Source organism: Somniosus microcephalus, chromosome 9 (genome assembly GCF_052327205.1).
Source record: "Somniosus microcephalus isolate GS21.2 chromosome 9, FLI_Smic_1.0, whole genome shotgun sequence".
Classification (NCBI taxonomy): Eukaryota; Metazoa; Chordata; class Chondrichthyes; order Squaliformes; family Somniosidae; genus Somniosus; species Somniosus microcephalus.
Genome location: NC_140995.1, coordinates 162,946,493 through 162,967,428, shown reverse-complemented (window position 1 = coordinate 162,967,428; position 20,936 = coordinate 162,946,493). Strand labels below are relative to the sequence as shown.

The 20,936-nt window shown below is 42.4% G+C and overlaps 1 protein-coding gene across 1 annotated transcript in view; it reads right to left on the bottom strand.

Moving 5' to 3' along the window:
- The window catches only part of LOC147112804 (PC3-like endoprotease variant B), an 845,811-nt gene that overhangs the window by 237,514 nt on the left and 587,361 nt on the right, over positions 1-20,936 (bottom strand). Inside the window, exon 10 of the mRNA XM_085998224.1 lies at positions 19,866-20,051. Within this exon, the coding sequence (XP_085854350.1) occupies positions 19,866-20,051 (186 nt within the window). The remainder of the gene's footprint in view (positions 1-19,865; positions 20,052-20,936) is intronic.

Here is a 20,936-nt window from a genome sequence, read left to right as displayed (position 1 = left end):
GTACTAAAGGCCCAGAGCACTGCTTCTGTATACTGGAGATGGGAACTCCTGTAGGTGTGTTTACATCATGTGGCATAAATCAGTGACTACATCCTGTGTAAAGTGAAGCTACTGGCACTGCTCCACTGACGATACAGGTATATGCTTGTATGCTCTCATGTGGGGTGCCGTGTATATCTGGTGCTGCATCACCAGCCTGGCCTCCATTTCTCCTATTCTTCCAGAAGATATAGGAGAATTCCCAACAAGAAACGTTAAAAAAGGCATCAGACTTAATCTTGGAACTAATTTTATAAATGATGATACTGAGCTCTTTAAATCCTCTTCCAATTTCTGTGGAGTGCCGAATAACTCTGAATGCCGAAATTTGTACCAGTCTTACATGATGGAAAATGGAGCATCTGACACCATGAGGTCATTTTTGCCTCTTTTGCTTCCAACCACTAAAAAAGGGTTGCACCCACCAGAAATGTACAATTCTTTTGACTATGGGTTTATCAGCAAAAATAAGCATTTTTAATATGAGCGTCCAACAATGTTCCCTATAAATTGTCTTTGTTGTATGCGGCCTGTTTATTTCAATGCACGGTCCCTTTAAATTTCTGCGCATGCCCAGTATTTCCAATGGAAAAGCTTGAGTGGCCCGCGTGGAACCTTGCAGACTACTGCACGGCCACACATGCCACAGCTTAAAGGGAACATTGGTGTCCAGTCCTGCATCTGTGAGTAATCTGATTTGAAATCACTGAAAATGACTTAAATAACTATACTGAGCCATGTAATAGTTTCATTGATGTACACTAGTCAGCTGCTTAGTAAATTAAATATTTTTTGATATGAAAAAGCTTTTAAAATATGCCTGAGTGTCTGTGCGCTGAAGAAAATGAGCCTTCCCGAACCAGTGCAATCACATCTGCATGTCCAAACCAGCTATAAGTCTCTTTCTTAAGGACATGGTGGCTTTTGACTAAGGATGCAGACATTCGGTGTTGATTGTGGAGGGGTGGGGTGGGTGGGGTGGTGGTGGTGGTGGGAGGGGGGCAGGAGAAGAGAAATCTATGAACATTAGTTGGGTTTGTCATTTGAACTTAGGTTTTCTGGTCAATAGGTGAGAACATTGGCATTGTTGCTACTGGTTCACTCCTTCATTGTTAGGATAAAGGATCAGGCAGGCCAACTCCTCCACATATATGCAGCCATACTGAAATAGCTGATTCCTGTGCCTGGTAACCTCAGGGACCAAACCAATGAGCAATTCATAGAATCACAGAATGATACAGCACAGAAGGAGGCCATACGGCCCATCATGCCTGTGCTGGCTTTTTGGTAGAGCTATCCAATTAATCCCATGCCCTTGCACTTTCCCTATAGCCCTGTAAATTTTTTCCCTTCAGGTATTTGTCCAAATCTCTATTGAATCTGCTTCCACCACCCTTTCAGGCAGTGCATTCCAGATCACAACAACTCGCTGTGTAACAAAATGTTTCCTCATGTCGTCGCTGGTTCTTTTGCCAATCTGTGTCCTTTGGTTATCAACCCTTCTGCCACTGGAAACAGTTTCTCCTTATTTGCTTTATCAAAACCATTCATGATGTTGAACACCCTTATCTAATCTCCTCTTAACCATCTCGACTCTGAGGAGAACAACCCCAGCTTCTCCAGTCTCTCCATATAACTGAAGTCCCTCATCCCTGGTACCATTCTAGTAAATCTCTTCTGCACCCTCTCCAAGGCACAAGGATTGAACACAACTCTAGCTGAGGCCTAACCAATGCTTTCTAAATGTTTAGCATAACTTCATTGGTTTTGTAATCTATTCCTCTAGTAATAAAGCCAAGGATTCTGTATGTTTTTTTAATAACCTTCTCAGTATTCTGTTGAAAATTTCAGCATGCCTTGCCTCACACTCTGTAGTTTTTTTCAGAATTCTTCAAATTAACTTTATAGCAATGGCTTCAACTCCGTGCAAACCTTTATATATTGGCCCATAATTTGTGCTCAGCAGTGAAGCAAAGGCGTTTGCCGCGGGCCCCGATGAAAGCTTCTCACAAAGATCTTCTGATCTGTGTCGAGAGGTTTGGCTTTTTTGATGTTCAGTTGAGATCAGCGCTCTGTAGTGGGAATTCCATAGTGCGAACTATTATGACGTCAACAAGCTGTCTAAGCAGCCAATCACAATGCAGAATTCTCACAGACAGGAAACCAGGAAGTGAAGAAGTGCTTTTATTCTGACTTTTAAAAAAATGTTACTGAGAGCAAAACAAAGATTGGGGCTCTCACAATTAGGGAAAAGGTAAACCTGAAATAAATATGAACAAACATTAAAAAAAATAATAAAAAATTGTTTTTTAAGTTTCTGAAAAACTGTAATTTTTATTAAAATGGATAAATTTGATACTCCACAAAATTAAAATGAGTTTTTCAGGGCCATAACATTTGTTTAGCAATCAATACTCTGTTAAAACCCCAGTTACACCTAATCCAACAAAGTCTAATGTTTAATGGGATATTTAACAGTGATATTACCGCGGAAAAGCAAAAGTTTTTGTGAGTTTCACTGATTTCCATGATTGCCAGCTATGGCGGGGGGGGGGGGTGGCAGGGAGTGGGGGCACAGCGCCAGTGTCGGAGCAGTGAATGACTGACCGCAACTTCAGGATTTCCACGTTAGGATGCGCAGGCGCTAAATCCTGAAGTTGTGGTCAGTTTCAGAGGGGTAATGACGGTGAATGCTGTTCGTTCGCTGTTATTACCCAATGCAAATTCTGGGCCATTATCAGTGTGCTGCTATTAAGTAATTTGTTCATTTGTAGATCTATAAGAATTCCAGCAAACGTTTTCAAATAGTCAAACACCAGTATGCTACTAATTTTTTTTATATAACATCCCAATTTGGGGATAAAAGGCTATTATTTGAATAGGGTCTTTAGTCGGAAGTCTTAAAGAATCTCTGTAAATTATCTGTAGATTGAGTAGCGATACAATCAGACTACAGATGAATGATTACTAATATTTCTCCAGCCAATATGATTGATTTTCTATCTCATAAAACTGAGGAAGAGCATTAGAATTATATGATAATTATAATATATTCAAAGTAAATTGTTCCAAAGCATTCAGGACTAGCAGGCTCTGAGTAATGAAATAGATCAGGTAGATGAACTAAATGTGGGTGAGCACCTGGGAGTAATGACTACAATATGATCAGGTTTAAGATCCAACTAGAAAAGGAAAAAGTCAGTTCAAAAACTGAAACAGCAGATTAGATTAGGGCAGATTTTAGAAAGATGAGCAGTGAGCTAGCTGAGGTAAGGTGGAAAGAGAAATTGCCACACAGGACTGCTTTTAAAATGGTACAGAATTGGTATATGGTACAGAAATAGTATATTCCATTAAAAAAGAAAACTACTAGAAGTTTTAGGATGCCATGCATAAACAAAGAGGTTAGAAATAATTAAAATTGAAGAAATGAGGACTATAAGAATAAGTAACACTAAAAAAGGAGAATATGAAAAAAAAATAAGAGGTTAAGAGTGGGCTAAGGAAAGCTAAGAATACAAGGAAAATATTTTTTAAAACATCAAAAGGAATAGTAAAGATTATTTCATTCGTTCATGGGATGTGGACATTGCTGGCAAGGCTGACATTTATTGCCCATCCCTAGTTGCCTTGATTTTGATACAACTGAGTGGCTTGCTAGGCAATTGCGAGTCAACCACATTGGTGTGGGACTGGAATCACATATAGGTCAGACTGGGTAAGGCCAGCAGGTTTCCTTCCCTAAAGTTCGTGAACCAGTTGGGTTTTTATGACAATCCAACAGCTTCATGGTCACTTACACTGATGCCAGCTTTTAATTTCTAGAGTCTCTGAACTGAATTCAAATTTTCAAACTGCCATGGTGGGATTTGGACACGCGTACTCTGGATTATTAGTCCAGGCCTCTGGATTACAAGTCCAGTAACATACAACTGCGCAACTGTACCCCTGATTTACAAGTACAGGAGTAAAAAGAGAATTGCTAAAAGCGGGGTGGGACCCCCGAGAGGAGAGGATTGTCAATTTGTGTAGGATGATCTAAAGAAATGGCAGAAGTACTTTGCATCAGTCTTTACTTAAAAAAGGACATCCGCAAGGAGGTGAATCCTTAAGTGTTTGAGAGCAAGATTAACAGTATTATGATGAATAATTTTAGATAATTTCAGATCCAATGAATGTGCGAAGCCTGATAATAAAGAGGAAAGTATTGGGACATTATTAAGTGTTTCAGAATGTTATTCTTTCATATCACGTCTTCCTCACCTTCTTTCCCTCATTGGTCTGAGCCTACCATGGAGGTGTTCACATCCCTCTTTCTCTCTCTCCATTTAATTTCTAACTTGCAGTTTCTGTGCCTCTGCCAAAAACATCTGAGTATTGGAAGATAAAAGCATCTCTAGTTTTCTTCGATTTACTTAATGTTCCACACTAAAACGGCGGGGGGGGGGGGCATGCTGTGAATGCAGAAAATTATCCTTCTGATTGTAATGTATATTGGAAAACCTATTCAAAAGTGCAGAAATAATACAACTTTCAATAAATTTGTGAAGCCTGATACTCAAATCACAGACCACGTGATGGGGGAAATTAAATTCAGGACATGCCCTAGTCCTTTGTAAAATGGGTTTCTATCTTTACACTGTCTCAGCTCTTGTCCTATTTGATACTGCAGTAATATATTGGCTTTTAACTTTTGTGCTCTCATCAGATCTCTCCAGCATGAATTACAAGGTGAGGCTACTGTGATTTTTGTATGCTCATTTTTCAGTCTGACTGAAGGACCCAACTTAAGTCCAGATGTGCGCAGTAATCTCCACCCCTGGCATAATGAAATGTAGCAGAGGACAGGTCCAATGGGAATCAACAGTTAACTGCAGGCCTCAAGGCAGATAAGACAGTTCGTGCCTGATGATGTAATTACAGAGAGTTGCAAAGAATCCTTTTTTTTATGTTCTAATCAATCAAGTGTACAATGAAAACTTGCTAACAGACTTTTTTTGGAAGTCCATATCGAAAGAGTCTTTTAAATCTGTTTAAAAAATACTATTTTCCTTGTTCTCGCCTCCTCTCCCCCTCTCCACAAACAATGCCTCGGAGGACTCCAAAGATATGAACTATTGGACCATCAGTTATAAAACCCCTTCATTGTCAAATTATGAAGTATTTTTGATTGTTCAAAGAATCATTCTCCTCCTTATACATTTGACACCAATCACAAATGGTCCCGTTGTTTGACATTTTGTAATTCATAATTTTTTTGTGGTATTGATGATGGAATATGGAGCATCTTTTGCAATTGGTACAAACAACATCGAACTATTCAAGCTCTGGTATAGAAAGTCACATGCTTCAGCTGTATTTTCCCAATTTAAAAAAACAAGAACCCCGGCCTCAGAAAAGCATCCTCATACCCCGTGGATCCATTACCATCTTTACCTTGTGATCTCCCAAAACAAGCCTGACAAATGAGTCACTCTGTTTCTGGGGCAGTTATTTACTGTGCACTGTTGTTCACAGGGAACTGAGTTTGGACTGCCAGAATAGATTTAATAGTCTTCAGAAAGAAGAGACCATCAACTCCCCTTCCTGGTCTTAATCTGAAACGTAATCCCAGAAGAAAACTATAGTAGTTTCTAATCATTATTGAGAATGTAGCTGCTAAATATGGTCAACTTAAATAATTCAGTAGTAGTGGCAGTAGTGGCATGTGAAGGACTGACCGCTAATGAAAGGATCACGCTATGGTGCATAAAAGATGCTGCCATGAAGGTTGAGGTGTGTCTCACAGAGTCTGACTGGAAATCAGAAACATTAATGTTACAGCAACCTTATTAGTTCAAGTTTCCTTCGATAATGTTTTATATATAGCCTATAGTTACAGTATATAGTCTAGAATAAATAGGCGATTATATTAATCACCTATGACGTTGTATATCATGGTTGCACTTCAAATATTAACCACAATATCAACAGTTGTGACGGTTGTCTTTTGGAGATGAAACAATACTTTATTAAAAGACCCTTACTTTACACAAAGGATCTGAATGTTCTCAGTTCTATCAAATTCTGTATATCTTAAAAAAGAACACCTGGTGTATCATGGGAATCAGATTCATTATCCCATTCAGTTATTGCTGTGAACATCATTCCCATGATGAGCTGTGCCAACATGTTAGTGTAGTTCACCTACTTTTCCAAAAGCCCTATTTGCTGGAAGTTCACACTGCATTTAAGTCAAAAAGCACTTTTGAAAAAGTTACTGTTTTTATTTATTATGACTTTGGTATATTAAAAATATATATATATAAAGTATATCAGATGGAAATGGATAGCAAATGGAAAAATAAGTAACTTCATTATTTGGCTGTCTTGTTTCTACTGGAGATTCCCAGAATAACCCACAAATTTGCCAGAAATAACCTCTGAATGTTAAGTTTTTCTTTTAAAGGGAACATTGCTCTAATGCATTGCATCGACCCAGCATGTTCATTAACCAAATAGTCCCTTTTTCCTATGTGTAGGCAAGATCATTAAGCAATGTTATCCAAGAGCCGGCAGTGGAAAACATTACAATGACATGGTCCCTTTAAAGTTGTTTTTGATGTCAGAATAGTTACCTGGCAACTCACGTTTCCCATACGGCATAAATACACCTTTACCTAGACTGTTTTATCGTTTTTTTTTAAACCAGTGAGGCACACTAATATTTATACATTAAAAATTATATCTAATCAACATCGTAGAGCCATATACATAGGATTAATTTGAAGAATGAAGAATGCTTTGCAAGGTGAGTGATTTTACTTCTTCATTCGGTATTCTACATATCCCACAGGAATTTTACTCAGTAGCTCCTAGAAAGAGGACAGTGGTTCTCTTGATCTAGATGAAACACTTTGCAGTCAAAGCTTTGGCCAACTCATATTTACAACACGTACGGTGGTACTTCTGCACTGCTTAGAAACATAGAAACATAGAAGATAGGAGTAGGAGTAGGCCATTCGGCCCCTTGAGCCTGTTCCACCATTTAATGAGATCATGGCTGATCATCCAAATTCAGTACCCTGTCCCTGCTTTCTCCCCATATCCCTTGATCCCTTTATCCTTAAGAAATATATCTAACTCCTTCTTGAATATATTTAATGAATTGGCCTCAACTGCCTTGTGTGGTAGAGAATTCCACAGGTTCACCACTCTCTGGGTGAAGAAATTCCTCCTCATCTCAGACCTAAATGGCTTACCCCTTATCCTTAGACTGTGACCCCTGGTTCTGGACTCCCCCGCCATCGGGAACATCCTTCCTGCATCTAGTCTGTCTAGTCCTGTTAGAATGTTATAAGTTTCAATGAGATCCCCTCTCATTCTTCTAAACTCTAGCGAATATAAGCCTAATCGATCCAATCTCTCCTCATAAGTCATTCCTGCCATCCCAGGTATCAGTCTGGTGAATCTTCGCTGCACTCTCTCCATGGCAAGAACATCCTTCCTCAGATAAGGTGACCAAAACTGCACACAATACTCAAGGTGTGGTCTCACCAAGGCCCTGTACAACTGCAGCAAGACATCCTTGCTCCTGCACTCGAATCCTCTCGCTATGAAGGCCAACATACCATTTGCCTTCTTAACCGCCTGCTGCACCTGCATGCTTACCTTCAGTGACTGGTGCACAAGGACACCCAGGTCTCGTTGCACTTCTCCTTCTCCCAATCTATTGCTGTTCAGATAATAATCCGTCTTCCTGTTTTTGCCACCAAAGTGGATAACTTCGCTTTTATCCACATTATACTGCATTTGCCATGCATCTGCCCAATCACCCAACCTGTCCAAATCATACTGGAGTTTCTCTGCATCCTCCTCACAGCACACATGCCCACCCAGCTTTGTGTCATCTGCAAACTTGGAGATATTACATCTAGTTCCCTCATCTAGATCATTTATATATATTGTGAATAGCTGGGGTCCTAGCACCGATCCCTGCAGTACCCCACTAGTCACTGCCTGCCATTTGGAAAAAGACCCGTTTATCCCAACTCTTTGCTTCCTGTCTGCCAACCAGCTCTCTATCCAAGACAGTACCTTACCACCAATCCCATGTGCTTTAACTTTGCACGCTAATCTCTTATGCAGGACCTTATCGAAAGCCTTCTGAAAGTCCAAATACACCACCTCCGCTAGTTTTCCCTTATCTATTCTACCAGTTACATCCTCAAAAAATTCCAGTAGATTAGTCAAGCATGATTTACCTTTTATAAATCCATGTTGACTTTGTCTGATCCTATCACTGTTTTCCAAGTGCTCTGCTATTACATCTTTAGCTTTGTTTTCAATTACTTATTACAACAAATAGATGTATTTGTAACTTATTGCATGATAATATTAGGATAGAAATTCAAAATTAAAATCATGTAATTCCAGCCTAATTCTGTTTGGGGTCTGAAACAGTGCAGAACCTGGATCCTCCAAATTTTTCCCCTTTTACAATGTACAGCAAAATGAGATCAGGGCGGCAACTTGGGGCACATCTGGAGGCATTCTCAGGCTACCTTGAGAGTTTTGCCAGATCCAACTCTTATTGCCTCTTTGGAACCTACTTCTGATGAGAGCAGGTGTAGAACCATTGGACTGAATTTTGCCAGTGCTCAGAGGACGGGTTTGGAGTTGGGTCCACCATCAAAATCAAAAAGATTGACAGTGGGCTGGTATACAGCTCTGAAGCCGCCTCCTTGTCAGTTTCCGAAGTGCCATTTTTGCCTGCGCTTTGCAGACATGGCACTAAGCGGCGGGTCATTCAATTGTGCTTGTTAGGAGGGTGTTTAAAGTAATTAAATCCCCATTTTCCCAGTTCCAAAGCATTTTGCCAAGTTTTTCATGAGGTTCTCGTTGCTCGGGGATCAAGCCAGGTAAGTATGTCGGGTTCTGGACAACTCTCCATTTCTGTTAATAGGTGACAGCTACAAAAGTGGTCTAAAACCTACCATTTCACAGCTGTTCACTTCCCAATCTTGCAAGCTGGAACATTAATGATTTGGAACCTACTTTTGAGCTTTATGCACTTTTGAAGTGTTTGGAGTAATCTCTCTATCCACTGTTACCTCCTTGGAACAACCTATCTCAACATTGACAGATTATTTCTGTCATCGCAACCTCGCCTGCCATCTATTCCATCAGCATCGGTGCCCTTGAAAAGATTTCAGCTTGGTCCTCAGAATCCCAAAACGATCAGCCCCAACACCAGCATCACTGGGCACACCAACAGCACCAACATCCACAGCAACCTTCTGCGCAATCAACTGATGCTGCACTGGACACAGGGCATCATCACCCACGCACATTGCTGCCCGGGATGCCAGCGATGGCCTCACACTGTCTAGATTAGCTTCACTTAACACTGTACACCCTGGCTGCTACATGATGCACCAGGTTGGCACCACCCCACACCAACACCATAAAGCATCCCTACAATGTCCAAGCCATTCCTTTCACACTCATCGCCATTGTGGGGGGTACCATTATGTCTCACCATTCACTGCAACTCACTAAGACACTTTCAAAGGTGTACACAGATCTGTCCAAGAATGAAAAATGTTTAAAATAAAGGTTTCAATGTTTGACACCACATTAACAGAAACTTTACATGAACATTGCATAACACACCCAAGTGCCTGCCCTTGAGTGTTGTTAGTTAGTATAGAAACATAGAAACATAGACGATAGGAGCAGGAGTAGGCCATTCGGCCCCTCGAGCCTGTTCCACCATTTAATGAGATCATGGCTGATCATCCAAATTCAGTACCCTGTCCCTGCTTTCTCCCCATATCCCTTGATCCCTTTAGCCTTAAGAAATAATTGATTGTGAGGGGTAGCTAGTGAGATAGGGAAGTGATAATGTAGATAGAGAGGGATGGGTGGAGGTGCAAAGTAAGTTGGTGTGAGTAAGGATATGCAGGAGTAGGGTAGGGAAGGCAGAGTGATGGGGATGTGATGAGTGGCACAGCAGGATGAGGTTGAGTGTGGCTTTGCAGTAACGTTTCATGATCTACTGGGATCACTGAAAGGTTTGTGCCACTGCAGCCAGGTACTCCTGACAACATCCCTGCTTGTGCCCTCCTGTGCAATGTGCAACCAGGCTGTGCTGGTGTCCTGGGGAGGTCTCTTCCGCCCATGGGAAGGGAAGAGAACCTCCCTGCATGCTGTGACTCCCTCCATAAGCATATGGAGGGAGTCATGCGTGAGCCTGGGTGCAGCCGTGCTCCTCTGTGCAGTGCTGGTCTGTGTTTGCAGCACCTCAATGCTGTAGAACACTGACAGTGCAACTGTCAAAATCACATTGGACATGGCCCCTTTATGGAAACCGGCTGATGACGTGTCATCAGATAACATCATCAGACCCGCTTCCTTGTAATTGGCTGGGAACCTCGCCCAATTAGGGCAAATCACTCGGAGTGGGCGGGATGAAGACGGGTGCGGAATTTGCGGCCGCTGTCTGCTCCGGGCACACCAAAGTTGCCACAGCTTGCGAAATCGTGGCCAAAGTGTCTATGCCAGCTCTTTGTTGGAGCAAATCAAAAATAGTCTAACTCCATAGCCATGTATCTCCCTCTACTTCAAATATTTAGCTAATTTTTGCTTAAAAGATGCAATGGTCTCTCCCTGTGGAAAGTCAATCCATGCTCCAGAAACTCTGTGTAAAATAATTTCTCCTAATCTTCCTCCTCACTCTCTTAGTAAAACATTTAAATTGATCACCCCGCATCACTGACTACCCAGAAGAAATAGGGGTAGATTCTGACTTTGTGCGATAGTGTAAAACAGGTGACAGCGAGTCGGCAGCCTGTTTTTCCATCTCTCCCGATTTTTATTTCCATTGAAGTCAACAAAAATAAAAATCAGGAACGATGTAAAACGGGCTGCTGACTCACTATCACCCGTTTTACACTATTGCACAAAGTCAAAATCTACCCCAAAGTCTTTCCATATTCATTCTGTCAAAGCCCTTCATCATTTTAAAAATCTTTATAAAATCTTTTCAATCTTCTCTGCTCCAGTGGAAATAGCCCCAATATCTCAAATATCATCTAATAACTAAAGTTTCCCATCCCTGACATCATCCTGGTGAATCTATGCTGTACGCTTTCAAAGGCTTTACTGTCCTTTTCTAAAATGGGGTGCCCAAAAACTGCACACGATATTCTAAATGTGACCTAACCAATATTTTGTACAAATTCATCATTACTTTACTTTTGTACTTTATTCCCCTATTTATAAAAATCCAAAATGCTGTTGGCCTTTTTTCTGGCTTTATCTACTTATTATACTCACTCTTTCAGTGAATGATGCATTTAAACCACTAGGCCTCTCTCTACAGCAATGCTATTCAGCATCATTCTTTGAGGGTATACGCCCATTTCTTGTTTTTCTCTCAAAATGTTTTACTTCTCACCTAGCCACATTAAATGGCATCTGCCAACTGACTGTCCATTTTGCTAACCTTTCCATGTTTTCCTCAAATCTTTTGGAGTCCCCCTCACTGCCAAACCTCTTATTTCTTTGCCAGCAGCAAATTTCAAGATTGACTTTCCCTTTGCCCAAGAACAAAAATGGACTCAGCACTGGCCCCCGGGCACACCACTTCAAACACATCCATTTACTCTGGTTTAAAAAAAAATTGTTCTCAGGGATTTGGTAATGCTGGTAAAGCCACATTTATCAGCTGTGGCTCAGTTGGTAGCACACTTGCCTCTGAATATAAAGGTTGTGGGTTCACGTCCCACTCCAAGGACTTGAGCACATAAAGCTAGGCTGACACTCCAGTGCAATGCTGAGGGAGTGCTGCGCTGTCGGAGGGTGCCGTCTTTTGGATGAGATGTTAAACCGAGGCCCCGTCTGCTCTCTCAGGTGGATGTAAAAGATCCCATGGCACTATTTCGAAGAAGAGCAGGGGAGTTATCCCCGGTGTCACTGGCCAACATTTATCCCTCAATCAACATAACAAAAACAGTTTATCTGGTCATTATCACATTGCTGTTTGTGGGAGCTTGCTGTGTGCAAATTGGCTGCCGCATTTCCCACATTACAACAGTGATTACACTCCAAAACTACTTCATTGGCTGTAAAGCGCTTTGAGACGTCCAATTGTTGTGAAAGGCGCTATATAAATGTAAGTCTTTCTTTTTTTTTTATCGCCCACAGGAAGTTGGTGAGCCTTCTCCTTGAACCACTGCAGCCCTTGTGAAGATGGTGCTCCCAGAATGGTATTTTTATTATTGAACTTCATAGCAATGGCTTACAACTGGGTGGCCTTCTAGGCTGCTTCAGGGGTCATTAAAAGTCAACCACACAATGTGGGACTGGAGTCACATGTAGACCAGACCAAGTAGGGATTGCCGGTGAATGAGGTGGGTTTTTACGACAATATGGCACCTTTCATAGTCATATTTTATGGTGTTAGATTTACTGGTTTCAATTTCACAACTTGCCATGGTGGGATTTCAACTCATGACTTCTGGGTTACTTGGCCAGTGTCATAAGCACTAGTCTACCGCATCTTAATTATTTGTTTCTTGCTCATCAGCCAACTTTTTCTCCATGCTGCTTATTTTCCTCTTATACCACATACCTGAATTTTGTTTTAACAAATGTCTTGTAAGACGCCTTCTGAAAATCCATATAAATTACATCTACTGCATTCCGGTGGGAAAATGCTTTTATTTGACAGCAGGTCGGGACTTCGCTGTCAACCCGCTGCCACGTACCTTTCCCAAATGTCGGGTCTGCCAGCGCTGAGCAGACCCAACATGCAGTGATGGGGGAGGCAATTGAAATCATTAGTGGCTTGTTTACAGCCACTTAACAATGCTTTTTCCCCCAGCTTTTTGATTTTGACAGGTTGCCCACTGGTTTCCCGCTGTGCCTACACCTCGTCAGTGAAGCTGAGCTGGGAGGTGACTTGCCATTCTTTCAGCTGATAAGAGGATTTGAGTATAAGAGTAAAGACGTCTTACTGCAATTATATAGGGCCCTGGTGAGACCACACCTGGAGTATTGTGTACAGTTTTGGTCTCCTTACCTAAGGAAAGATATACTTGCCATAGAGGGATTGCAACGAAGGTTCACCAGACTGATTCCTGGGATGGGAGGATTGTCCTATGAGGACAGATTGAGTAGACTAGGCCTATATTTTCTAGAGTTTAGAAGAATGAGAGTTGATCTCATTGAAACATGCAAAATTCTTACAGGGCTTGACAGGGTAGATGCAGGGAGGGAGAGGGGTTTAGGAAGGGGATTGCAGAACATGGGGTGTAAACAGCTGAAGACATTGCTGCCACTGGTGGGTTGAAGGGAAGGGGGATACACAAGAGGAGGAATGGAGAGCTTTGGGGGAGGGGAATCGTGGGACTGGAGGAGGTTATAGATATAGGGAGGGCTTAGGGATTTAAAAATAAAAGGATGAGATTTTTATATTAGAGGTGTTGGAGACCTGAAGCTAATGTAAGTTGTGAACAGTCTGGTTAGACTAACAAGGAATGAAGCATTGCTTGATTTAGGTCTGGGAAATTAAGTGGGGCAAATAACTGATGAAGGAATAGGGGAACAATTTGGAAGTGGTGACTACAATATAGTTAGGTTCAATGTAAGAACAAAGATGGATAATGAACAGTCCAAGATAACGGTGCTGGACTACAAAAGGGCAAAGTTCAACGAGATAAAAAGGGATTTGGCTCGAATTAGCTAGGCAGAAAATTTAACAGATCAGCAGTGGGAAATCTTCAAATATGAGATGGATAGAGTACAAAATAAATATATTCCTTTAAGGAAAAAAGGTGGTGCATCAATGAATAGAGTTCCACGGATAAATAGAAAGATTAAAACTGAACTGAAACTTAAAAGGGAGGCATATGATAAAATTAGAGCTAACAATACTAAAGATAATCATGAATAATGTAGAAAGTGCTATGAAAAGGTTAAAAGGGAGAATAGGAGAACTAAAAGGGAATATGAAAAAAGGCTAGCAGATAATATAAAAGGAAATGGTAAGTACTTTTATAAGCTGATAAAAAGTAAAATAATAGTTAAGAGAATGTTGAATTGCTGAGGGATGAAGGAAGGAGTCTAATTTTAGAAGATGAAGTTATGGCAGAGATGTTAAATAGATATTTTGCACTGGGCTTTACAAACGACAGTGGAAGTGAGAATGTAAGTGTTCTTGAGGAAGATATGGAACAATCGTCAGTGATAACTGTAGAAAAGGAATTGGTTCCCCAAAAAATAGCAGAACTCAAGGTGGATGTCACGAGGCACATTAGGCTGTCAACAGAAGTCAGAGCAATAGCAGAGGCTCTACTATAATTGTTCAATCCTCCTTAAATATGCAAAATGTGCCATTGTTCATTCGCATGTGCATTCTGGCTGCCGCGCCACCCGAGCTCATTACTTCTATCTCCTTTTATTCCTTCTTGGACCCTTCTCTCCTATTACCTCTCCTTCCTGTTGCACCATTCATTTCTCCCTCTTGATCGTGACCACATCCTTGCATCCCTCACCACCCACATCCTGCTAGACCCTTCCAACACTACTTCATTCTGTGCCCGTCCTTGGAAACCACCAACCCCCGCACCCCCCTTCCCCATCCCACCCCACCCCCCCCACCCCCAACTGCATTTTCTAAATCCTGACTGTCCAGCCTTTGGCCCGTCATTCACCACAGTATTTCTGCAGATGCTGATCTCCTCAACTGCACCCTCATGTCCACCTTTGATGCTCTTGTTCGCAGCAAAGCCTAGACTGCCTCATAACCAGGGCGATCTCTTAGGTTTGGCCCCCATCTTTACTCGCTCAAGTTCAAGCAGTGCAGCATTAAGCGTATCTGGCACACAACTGGTTTAGCCATCCAGCAACAGATCTTGCTGGATCACATTAAGCACTATCAAGCCACATTCTCCTCTGCCACTACTCAAGATAACTCCTGGCTTTACTAACACTGCTATGCCTCCATCACTTTTTTCTCCCTATCCGTCTTGAAAATATTGTAAGGCTAGTGGCATTAGAGGAGGTGGGACTAAGACTGGGGGGGTTCTGTGTTCCCAGCACACAGGATGTCAAAAGGGGCCCCATCTAATGGCTCAGGCTGGATTTGTGGTCTGAGACCCTGAAGAAGATCTCCCATGCCATTGCATATGTGGAGTCAAGACCGAGGTTGTTTTTCAAGCGAGGAGAGGGGAAGCAAGTAGGAGAGGAGAGCACGGGAGAGGAAGAGAATATTTTTCAGGAGGAGGAGCTGAGGAGAGGAAGAAGAGAGGAGGAGAGCAGAGGAAAGAAGAGAGAAGGGCGAGAGGAGCGGGGAGAGCGAAAGGAGAGGACGAGGAACGGGGAGAAAAGGAGAGGAGAGGAGTGAAGGGAGGAGTGGCGAGGGAAATAGGGGTAAAGACAGGAGATAGGAGGGGAAGGGGAAAAAGTAGAGAGTAGAGAGGAAAGCAGAGGAGGGGAGACGTTAAGGGAAGGAGGTGGACTGTACAGAGTGAGGTGGAGAGGAGAGGGAGAAGAGCAGGGAAGTGACTAGAGGAGAGAGGGAGGAGAGGAGAAGGTGAGAATGGGGTGGGGGGGACTGGGAATGGGGTGATGTGGAAAGGAAAGAGGAGACAGGTCATGAGAGAGGGTAGAGGAGGAAAGGAAAGAGGAGGGTAAGATCAGAAGATGGTGAGAGGTAAGGAGAAGGAAAAATGATGAGATGAGGAGAGGAGAAGCAGAAAGGAAGAGGAGGAGGGGAGAGGAAGGGAAGGTTGGGATAGAGAAGGGGAAAGGAGAGTAAGGGAGGGCACAGAGGACAGATGAGGTGGTGAGGAGGGATGTGAAGAGAGGACAGGATGAGAGGAAAGGGTGAGAATGTGAGCGTGATACTGGGGTACAGTGGACAGGAAAGGGGAATGTAGAGGAGAGGGTTGAAGAGATGACAGGAGGGGGAGAGGAGGGGAGTGGAGAAGGTGAAGAAGTGAGGGCCAGGAGGGTGAGGAGGGGAGAGGGTCCAGATAGTGGAGGGGACTGGGGAGGCAAGAAGTGTAGAGAAGAAAGAAGGTAGGAGAGGATAGGGGAGAGGAGAGGAGATGGGAGAGGGAGAGAAGGGAAGAGGGGAGTTGCAGAGAAGAAGAGTTAAGGTAAGAGAAAGAGTGAGATAGAGAAAGAATCACCATCCTCTCCATAAGTGATATCCTCATCCATGTCTTGACCACCTCCAGGGTTCCAACCTACAAAAATTCCAACTCATCAAAAATTCTGCTGTCCGTATCCTGACTCAGGTAAAGCCATTGCTTTCCGTCATTATCAACCTTCATTGGCTCCCTGTCTGCCAGCATATCGATTTTAAATCCTCCTCCTCATCAAATTCTTCAGCCCTTCTGGGCCGAAAAATGAGCCGGGACTTAGATGCAGCCTGCACTGGGAGTTTCTGTGAGGCCTTGTAAAGGGTAAAACCTCCATCCGTTCCTTGGGGGGCAGTGACTGTCAGTACACTCAGTACAGATTTCTAGCAAGAGGCCCAACAACCCCGTAACTAGCGCTCGATGCCCCTTCCTGGGGATGGTGAGTGATGCTCCCTCAGTGGCGTAGATGCACGCCGGCAACATATAAAATAAATCACTTCCCACGAACCACGAATACTCTAGTGGGGTCAGTGACTGAGGTCACCGGTGGGCACAATCCTGGACTGCATCCCTAAGTATTTTCTGGGCCATAGTCTCCAAATCAGGTTTTCAGTCAATGAAAACTCACTTTTTAGCAGTTGCTCCCAACCGCCAAGCTTTTACCAGGATAAGAGTTGAAAAAAAAAAAAATTAAAAAAATTTCACTGATTTATCATTTAAAAATACTTTAAAAAAAGGTAAGTTTATTTTTAGCCCCGTAAAAATCTTTAATTATTTTTTTCAAAAATTAAAATTTTTGTCTAAAATAGTTAATTTTTTGTAATTTCAAGTCATCTTAAAAATGTGATTTTTAAAAAAAAAATTATTTAAAGTTTTATTATGTTTTGGGGGTGATCTCCATTCATATATTTGACAGGTCTTCCTGTCAAATGTATGAAGGGAGATTCCCTTCTGTGATTGGTTCCCCATGGCCCACGTGATCCCAGGGACGCTGTGAACTACCTGCGCCCCTGGGTTACGTGGGCCCTACGCACTGGCAGTTTGGTGAGGCCCAGCATCGGAAGTGTGCGCGTCCCAGGAGATCTCAGGTAAGGGCGCAGATTTTTCCAGATCGCAGTCCTCCGCCTGCGGGAGACCTGCGATCGGAATATCTGGGCCATTAAAAGCAAAATAAAGAGGGAAATAGTCTCTGAGAATCCTGCAGGGAGAAAGGTGAAAAAGGCTTTGTTGGAATGCATATAAGAAAATGTAGAAACATGCTAGAAGGATATCAAAGACAAACATAGAAAAAAGTAAAGCCAAGAGGTTAAACATTAAAATTTTCTTCAGCACTGCATCAGTAACAGAGCAGCTGGAGAAAAGGTGAAAACCCTAAAAGATGCAAATGGCCTTGAAATTGAGGTTGGGCACAATATAATAAATATTCTGAATGACTTCTTCCTCCAAGTATTTGCGACCTGGTTCTCTGAAGGTAGGAGGCGATGTTTTTTGCTGTTGGTCCCCTTATAAAAACAGAGCAGAGAGGACATTGGTGGCTGCTTTCTGGTGGAGCTCTGACAGCCATCTCCCCTCAGCCCAGTACACGTCTGCTGCAGTTTGTAACCTCTTATGGAATGTGAATAAAGGGACATCCCCCTGATCCTGCAAATTTTGGTGAGGTCAGTGGCAAGTGTCCTGGGCGGGCACATCGTGGCACTTATACTGGGATGCAGCCTCTACAGATTTTCAGCCCTGCAGATTTTACACAAAGTTGAGGATCAGATGTTGCAAATTTATGCAATCAGCCAACAACATCATGACACTTGGGGCAGGACTTTCATTGGGCCGTGGAGGTGGGATTGGAGGCGTGTGCGGGGTTAAAATCTCAAAATTGGGGGGCACAAACCCATCCCGCCCCCAACCCGCCTCCATGCCAGTTTCAAAGGAGGCGGATACCCGACCTGTGCTGGGACCCGCCTCCCCGAGGCGGGAAGGGGATTATTGCCAATTAACTGCCTGTTAACAGGTAGTTAACAGGTAGTTTTTAGCCTAATCCCTATTTTTATTGCTGAAGTGTGGGATTCCCGATGGCTCCAAGCCACGCCAAGTTAGCAAGGCGGGCTGTCGGGCTGAAGGACTTGGAGGGTTCGAGATGTCCAGAATTCAGGTGAGTGATGGGTGCATGAGTGAAGAGGTAAGTGTGTTTGGTGTGTGTAAAGTGTTTAATGAAGTTTTACTTACATTTACTTACCTTTACAGCCTTCCTTCCTTCAGGTCTTGGGAGTCCCTCATCTCACCGGCACAGAAAGCAGAATGGCCGCAAGCTGTCAAAATCTGCAGCATTCTGCTTTCTGTTCTGGAGCGATCTCTAAACCAGCCTGAGAGGAACTTGGAGTACAGATTGTCAGTGTTTGACAGCTTCAAACAGCTGTCAAACGTTGATATTTCATCTGTCAAAAGCTTTTGACAGATGAAATGTCAATCTGTGACATCACCTGTTGCCGGGTGGCCTTTAATTGGCCTGCTGAGCCCGCTGGGTGGGCTCAACAAGGTCAATCAAGTGAAAATCGTGTGGGTTGGCCACAACTCGATGGAGGCGGGACTACAACTCCGAAAGTTGTAGTCCCACCTCTTACACGCCTCCTCAATGAAAATCCAGCCCTTGAAGTCTGTGTGCAGGACAAAGCGTTATTTTGTATTTTTTGCAATTGCACCATTCTAATTCTCTAAATAATATGACTTTTGCCACACTGAAGCTGCCTTTCTTCCCTGGTAGCTTTACAGAGCCCACAAGAGGAACCTTCAATCCCCCAATAGTCAATTTGAAAATAATTGAATTTGTTTTTTTAAATTGCAACGTGTCATCAATGACTCTTGTCCAACTTGGGTTTCAATTTCTCTCATTTAGTTTTATGTTAAAAAAAGGGAATAAAAGTTTGATACAAAATTATCACATTATCCAAAAAGTGAGCATTGAAAAATTAGCTGAAATGTGCAGCGTCATTAACATAGGGGCTTTTTACCAAAACACCCAGGATATTACCTAGCTCCAGGGAAGGTCCAGTTGTTTAGGAGCAAATTTCATTGCCCAAGTGAACATAGAACAAATACATTTTAATATCACATTCATAAAATCAAGTCTACACTGTGTATGTCCAGCAGTACATTGGGCAGTGCATGTATCCAGCCATACCTCATCATGGTGCTCATCTATTGCTATTACTTCATAATTATAGCCTAGAAAATACTGTTGGTGATATTAGGAGATGAGCATGTTTAAAGATTTAACGCTTCCACTAAAATAGCAGACAGATGGGATGTCATACAAACGTGTAAAGTGCTCATCAACTTATATTGCCTATAGTAATTTCTAGGCTTAGTCTCACTGCAGTCAGGCAAATATAAAGGCAGTGAAATATTCTTCCCCAGGATAAAATATATGTTAATTTTTGAAAGTAATTGTGTCAAAGAACAAATGGAGTGGTGTCGCATGGTCTTGTTGAATTTTCCCCAGATTAAAACTATGCTGAACTATAGCCTTTCAACACCCTAAATAGATTGTTTTCATTATCTATTAAAAAGTGGTGTTGCTGAACATTTTAATTGCTATAAACATTGTTTTTAAAACAAGCTACAAAGGAACGTTATCTTCTTGAGAAAAAGAAATCCAACATACTATTCACTGATTTTAACTGATTATTGTAATAATCCTACCTTCAGTGTCCAGGTGCCTTGTGGATTCTCGCCCCACGAATGCACTGACATAAAGGTCCATTTACTCAAGCCGGCTGCAGACACATCAAACCTCCGCGTCTCCAGAAGCCGTGACTTTGTTCCAAAGGGAGAGATCAGGTCAACGCTGAGGTCACCCCTGCAGACGCTGGTGATGCTAACAACAGCCTGGCAGAAGATTAGATAGAAGCATTCATTCAATAATGTCAAATGGATTGCGTGTCCCTAAAGCTTTGAGTAAAATGAGTTTATGGGTAATTCCACTATTGTTTGCCCTCTGGACATTAGCCTTTAACTCTTACGGTGGCAGTCTATCATCACTGAAGTCTGGAAACATTTTATTGAAAATTGATTAAGCACTATGAACGTCAACTGATCAAAATTTGGTTTTGAACTGCCACAGAAACTCTCACACTTTTTAATACTTGCTTTCGTCGCCTGTTATTGTGTTTAGTAACCTTAAGGTGCCAGAGAGAAAGAGAAAGAAGATGTTTAAAAGATGCAGCAGCATTTCTGCAGTGCATCACAAAATATGACACGATAGCAGTTTTCAGATTAGAAACTGCCTTCAGCCAGAACAAAAAATATTCAGCGCAATCCCTAAATTTTATTTCTATTCACTGTGTTCATGGCAATAATTTGAGACACTACCCAGTGGAATCCTAAGTAACATCATTGCAGATTGCCAGCACACAAGGTATATGAGACCTTGCTATTCCTTTTTGCTAAAACATTTTGTTTTATAATTACAATGTTCTAATGTGGCATGCAGGACAGCACAAGTCCAGGTTCTAATACAAGAAGGTTAGAATCATTGAGTGAAATCTGACTTTTCAATTAGCCATGCATATATCTTCAGAAAGCATTGATGTGGTATGCCACGAACTGGTATAATGAGGGTTTGCGCCAGTAATTCTTGGATGACTTTGTAATCTCAACAGTGACGGCAGGGGGCAGGGGAATAGGAGGGGAGGGGGAATGAGAGGGGAGGGGTAATAGGAGGGGAAGGGGAATGGGAGGGGAGGGGGAATGGGAGGGGAGAGGTATGGGAGG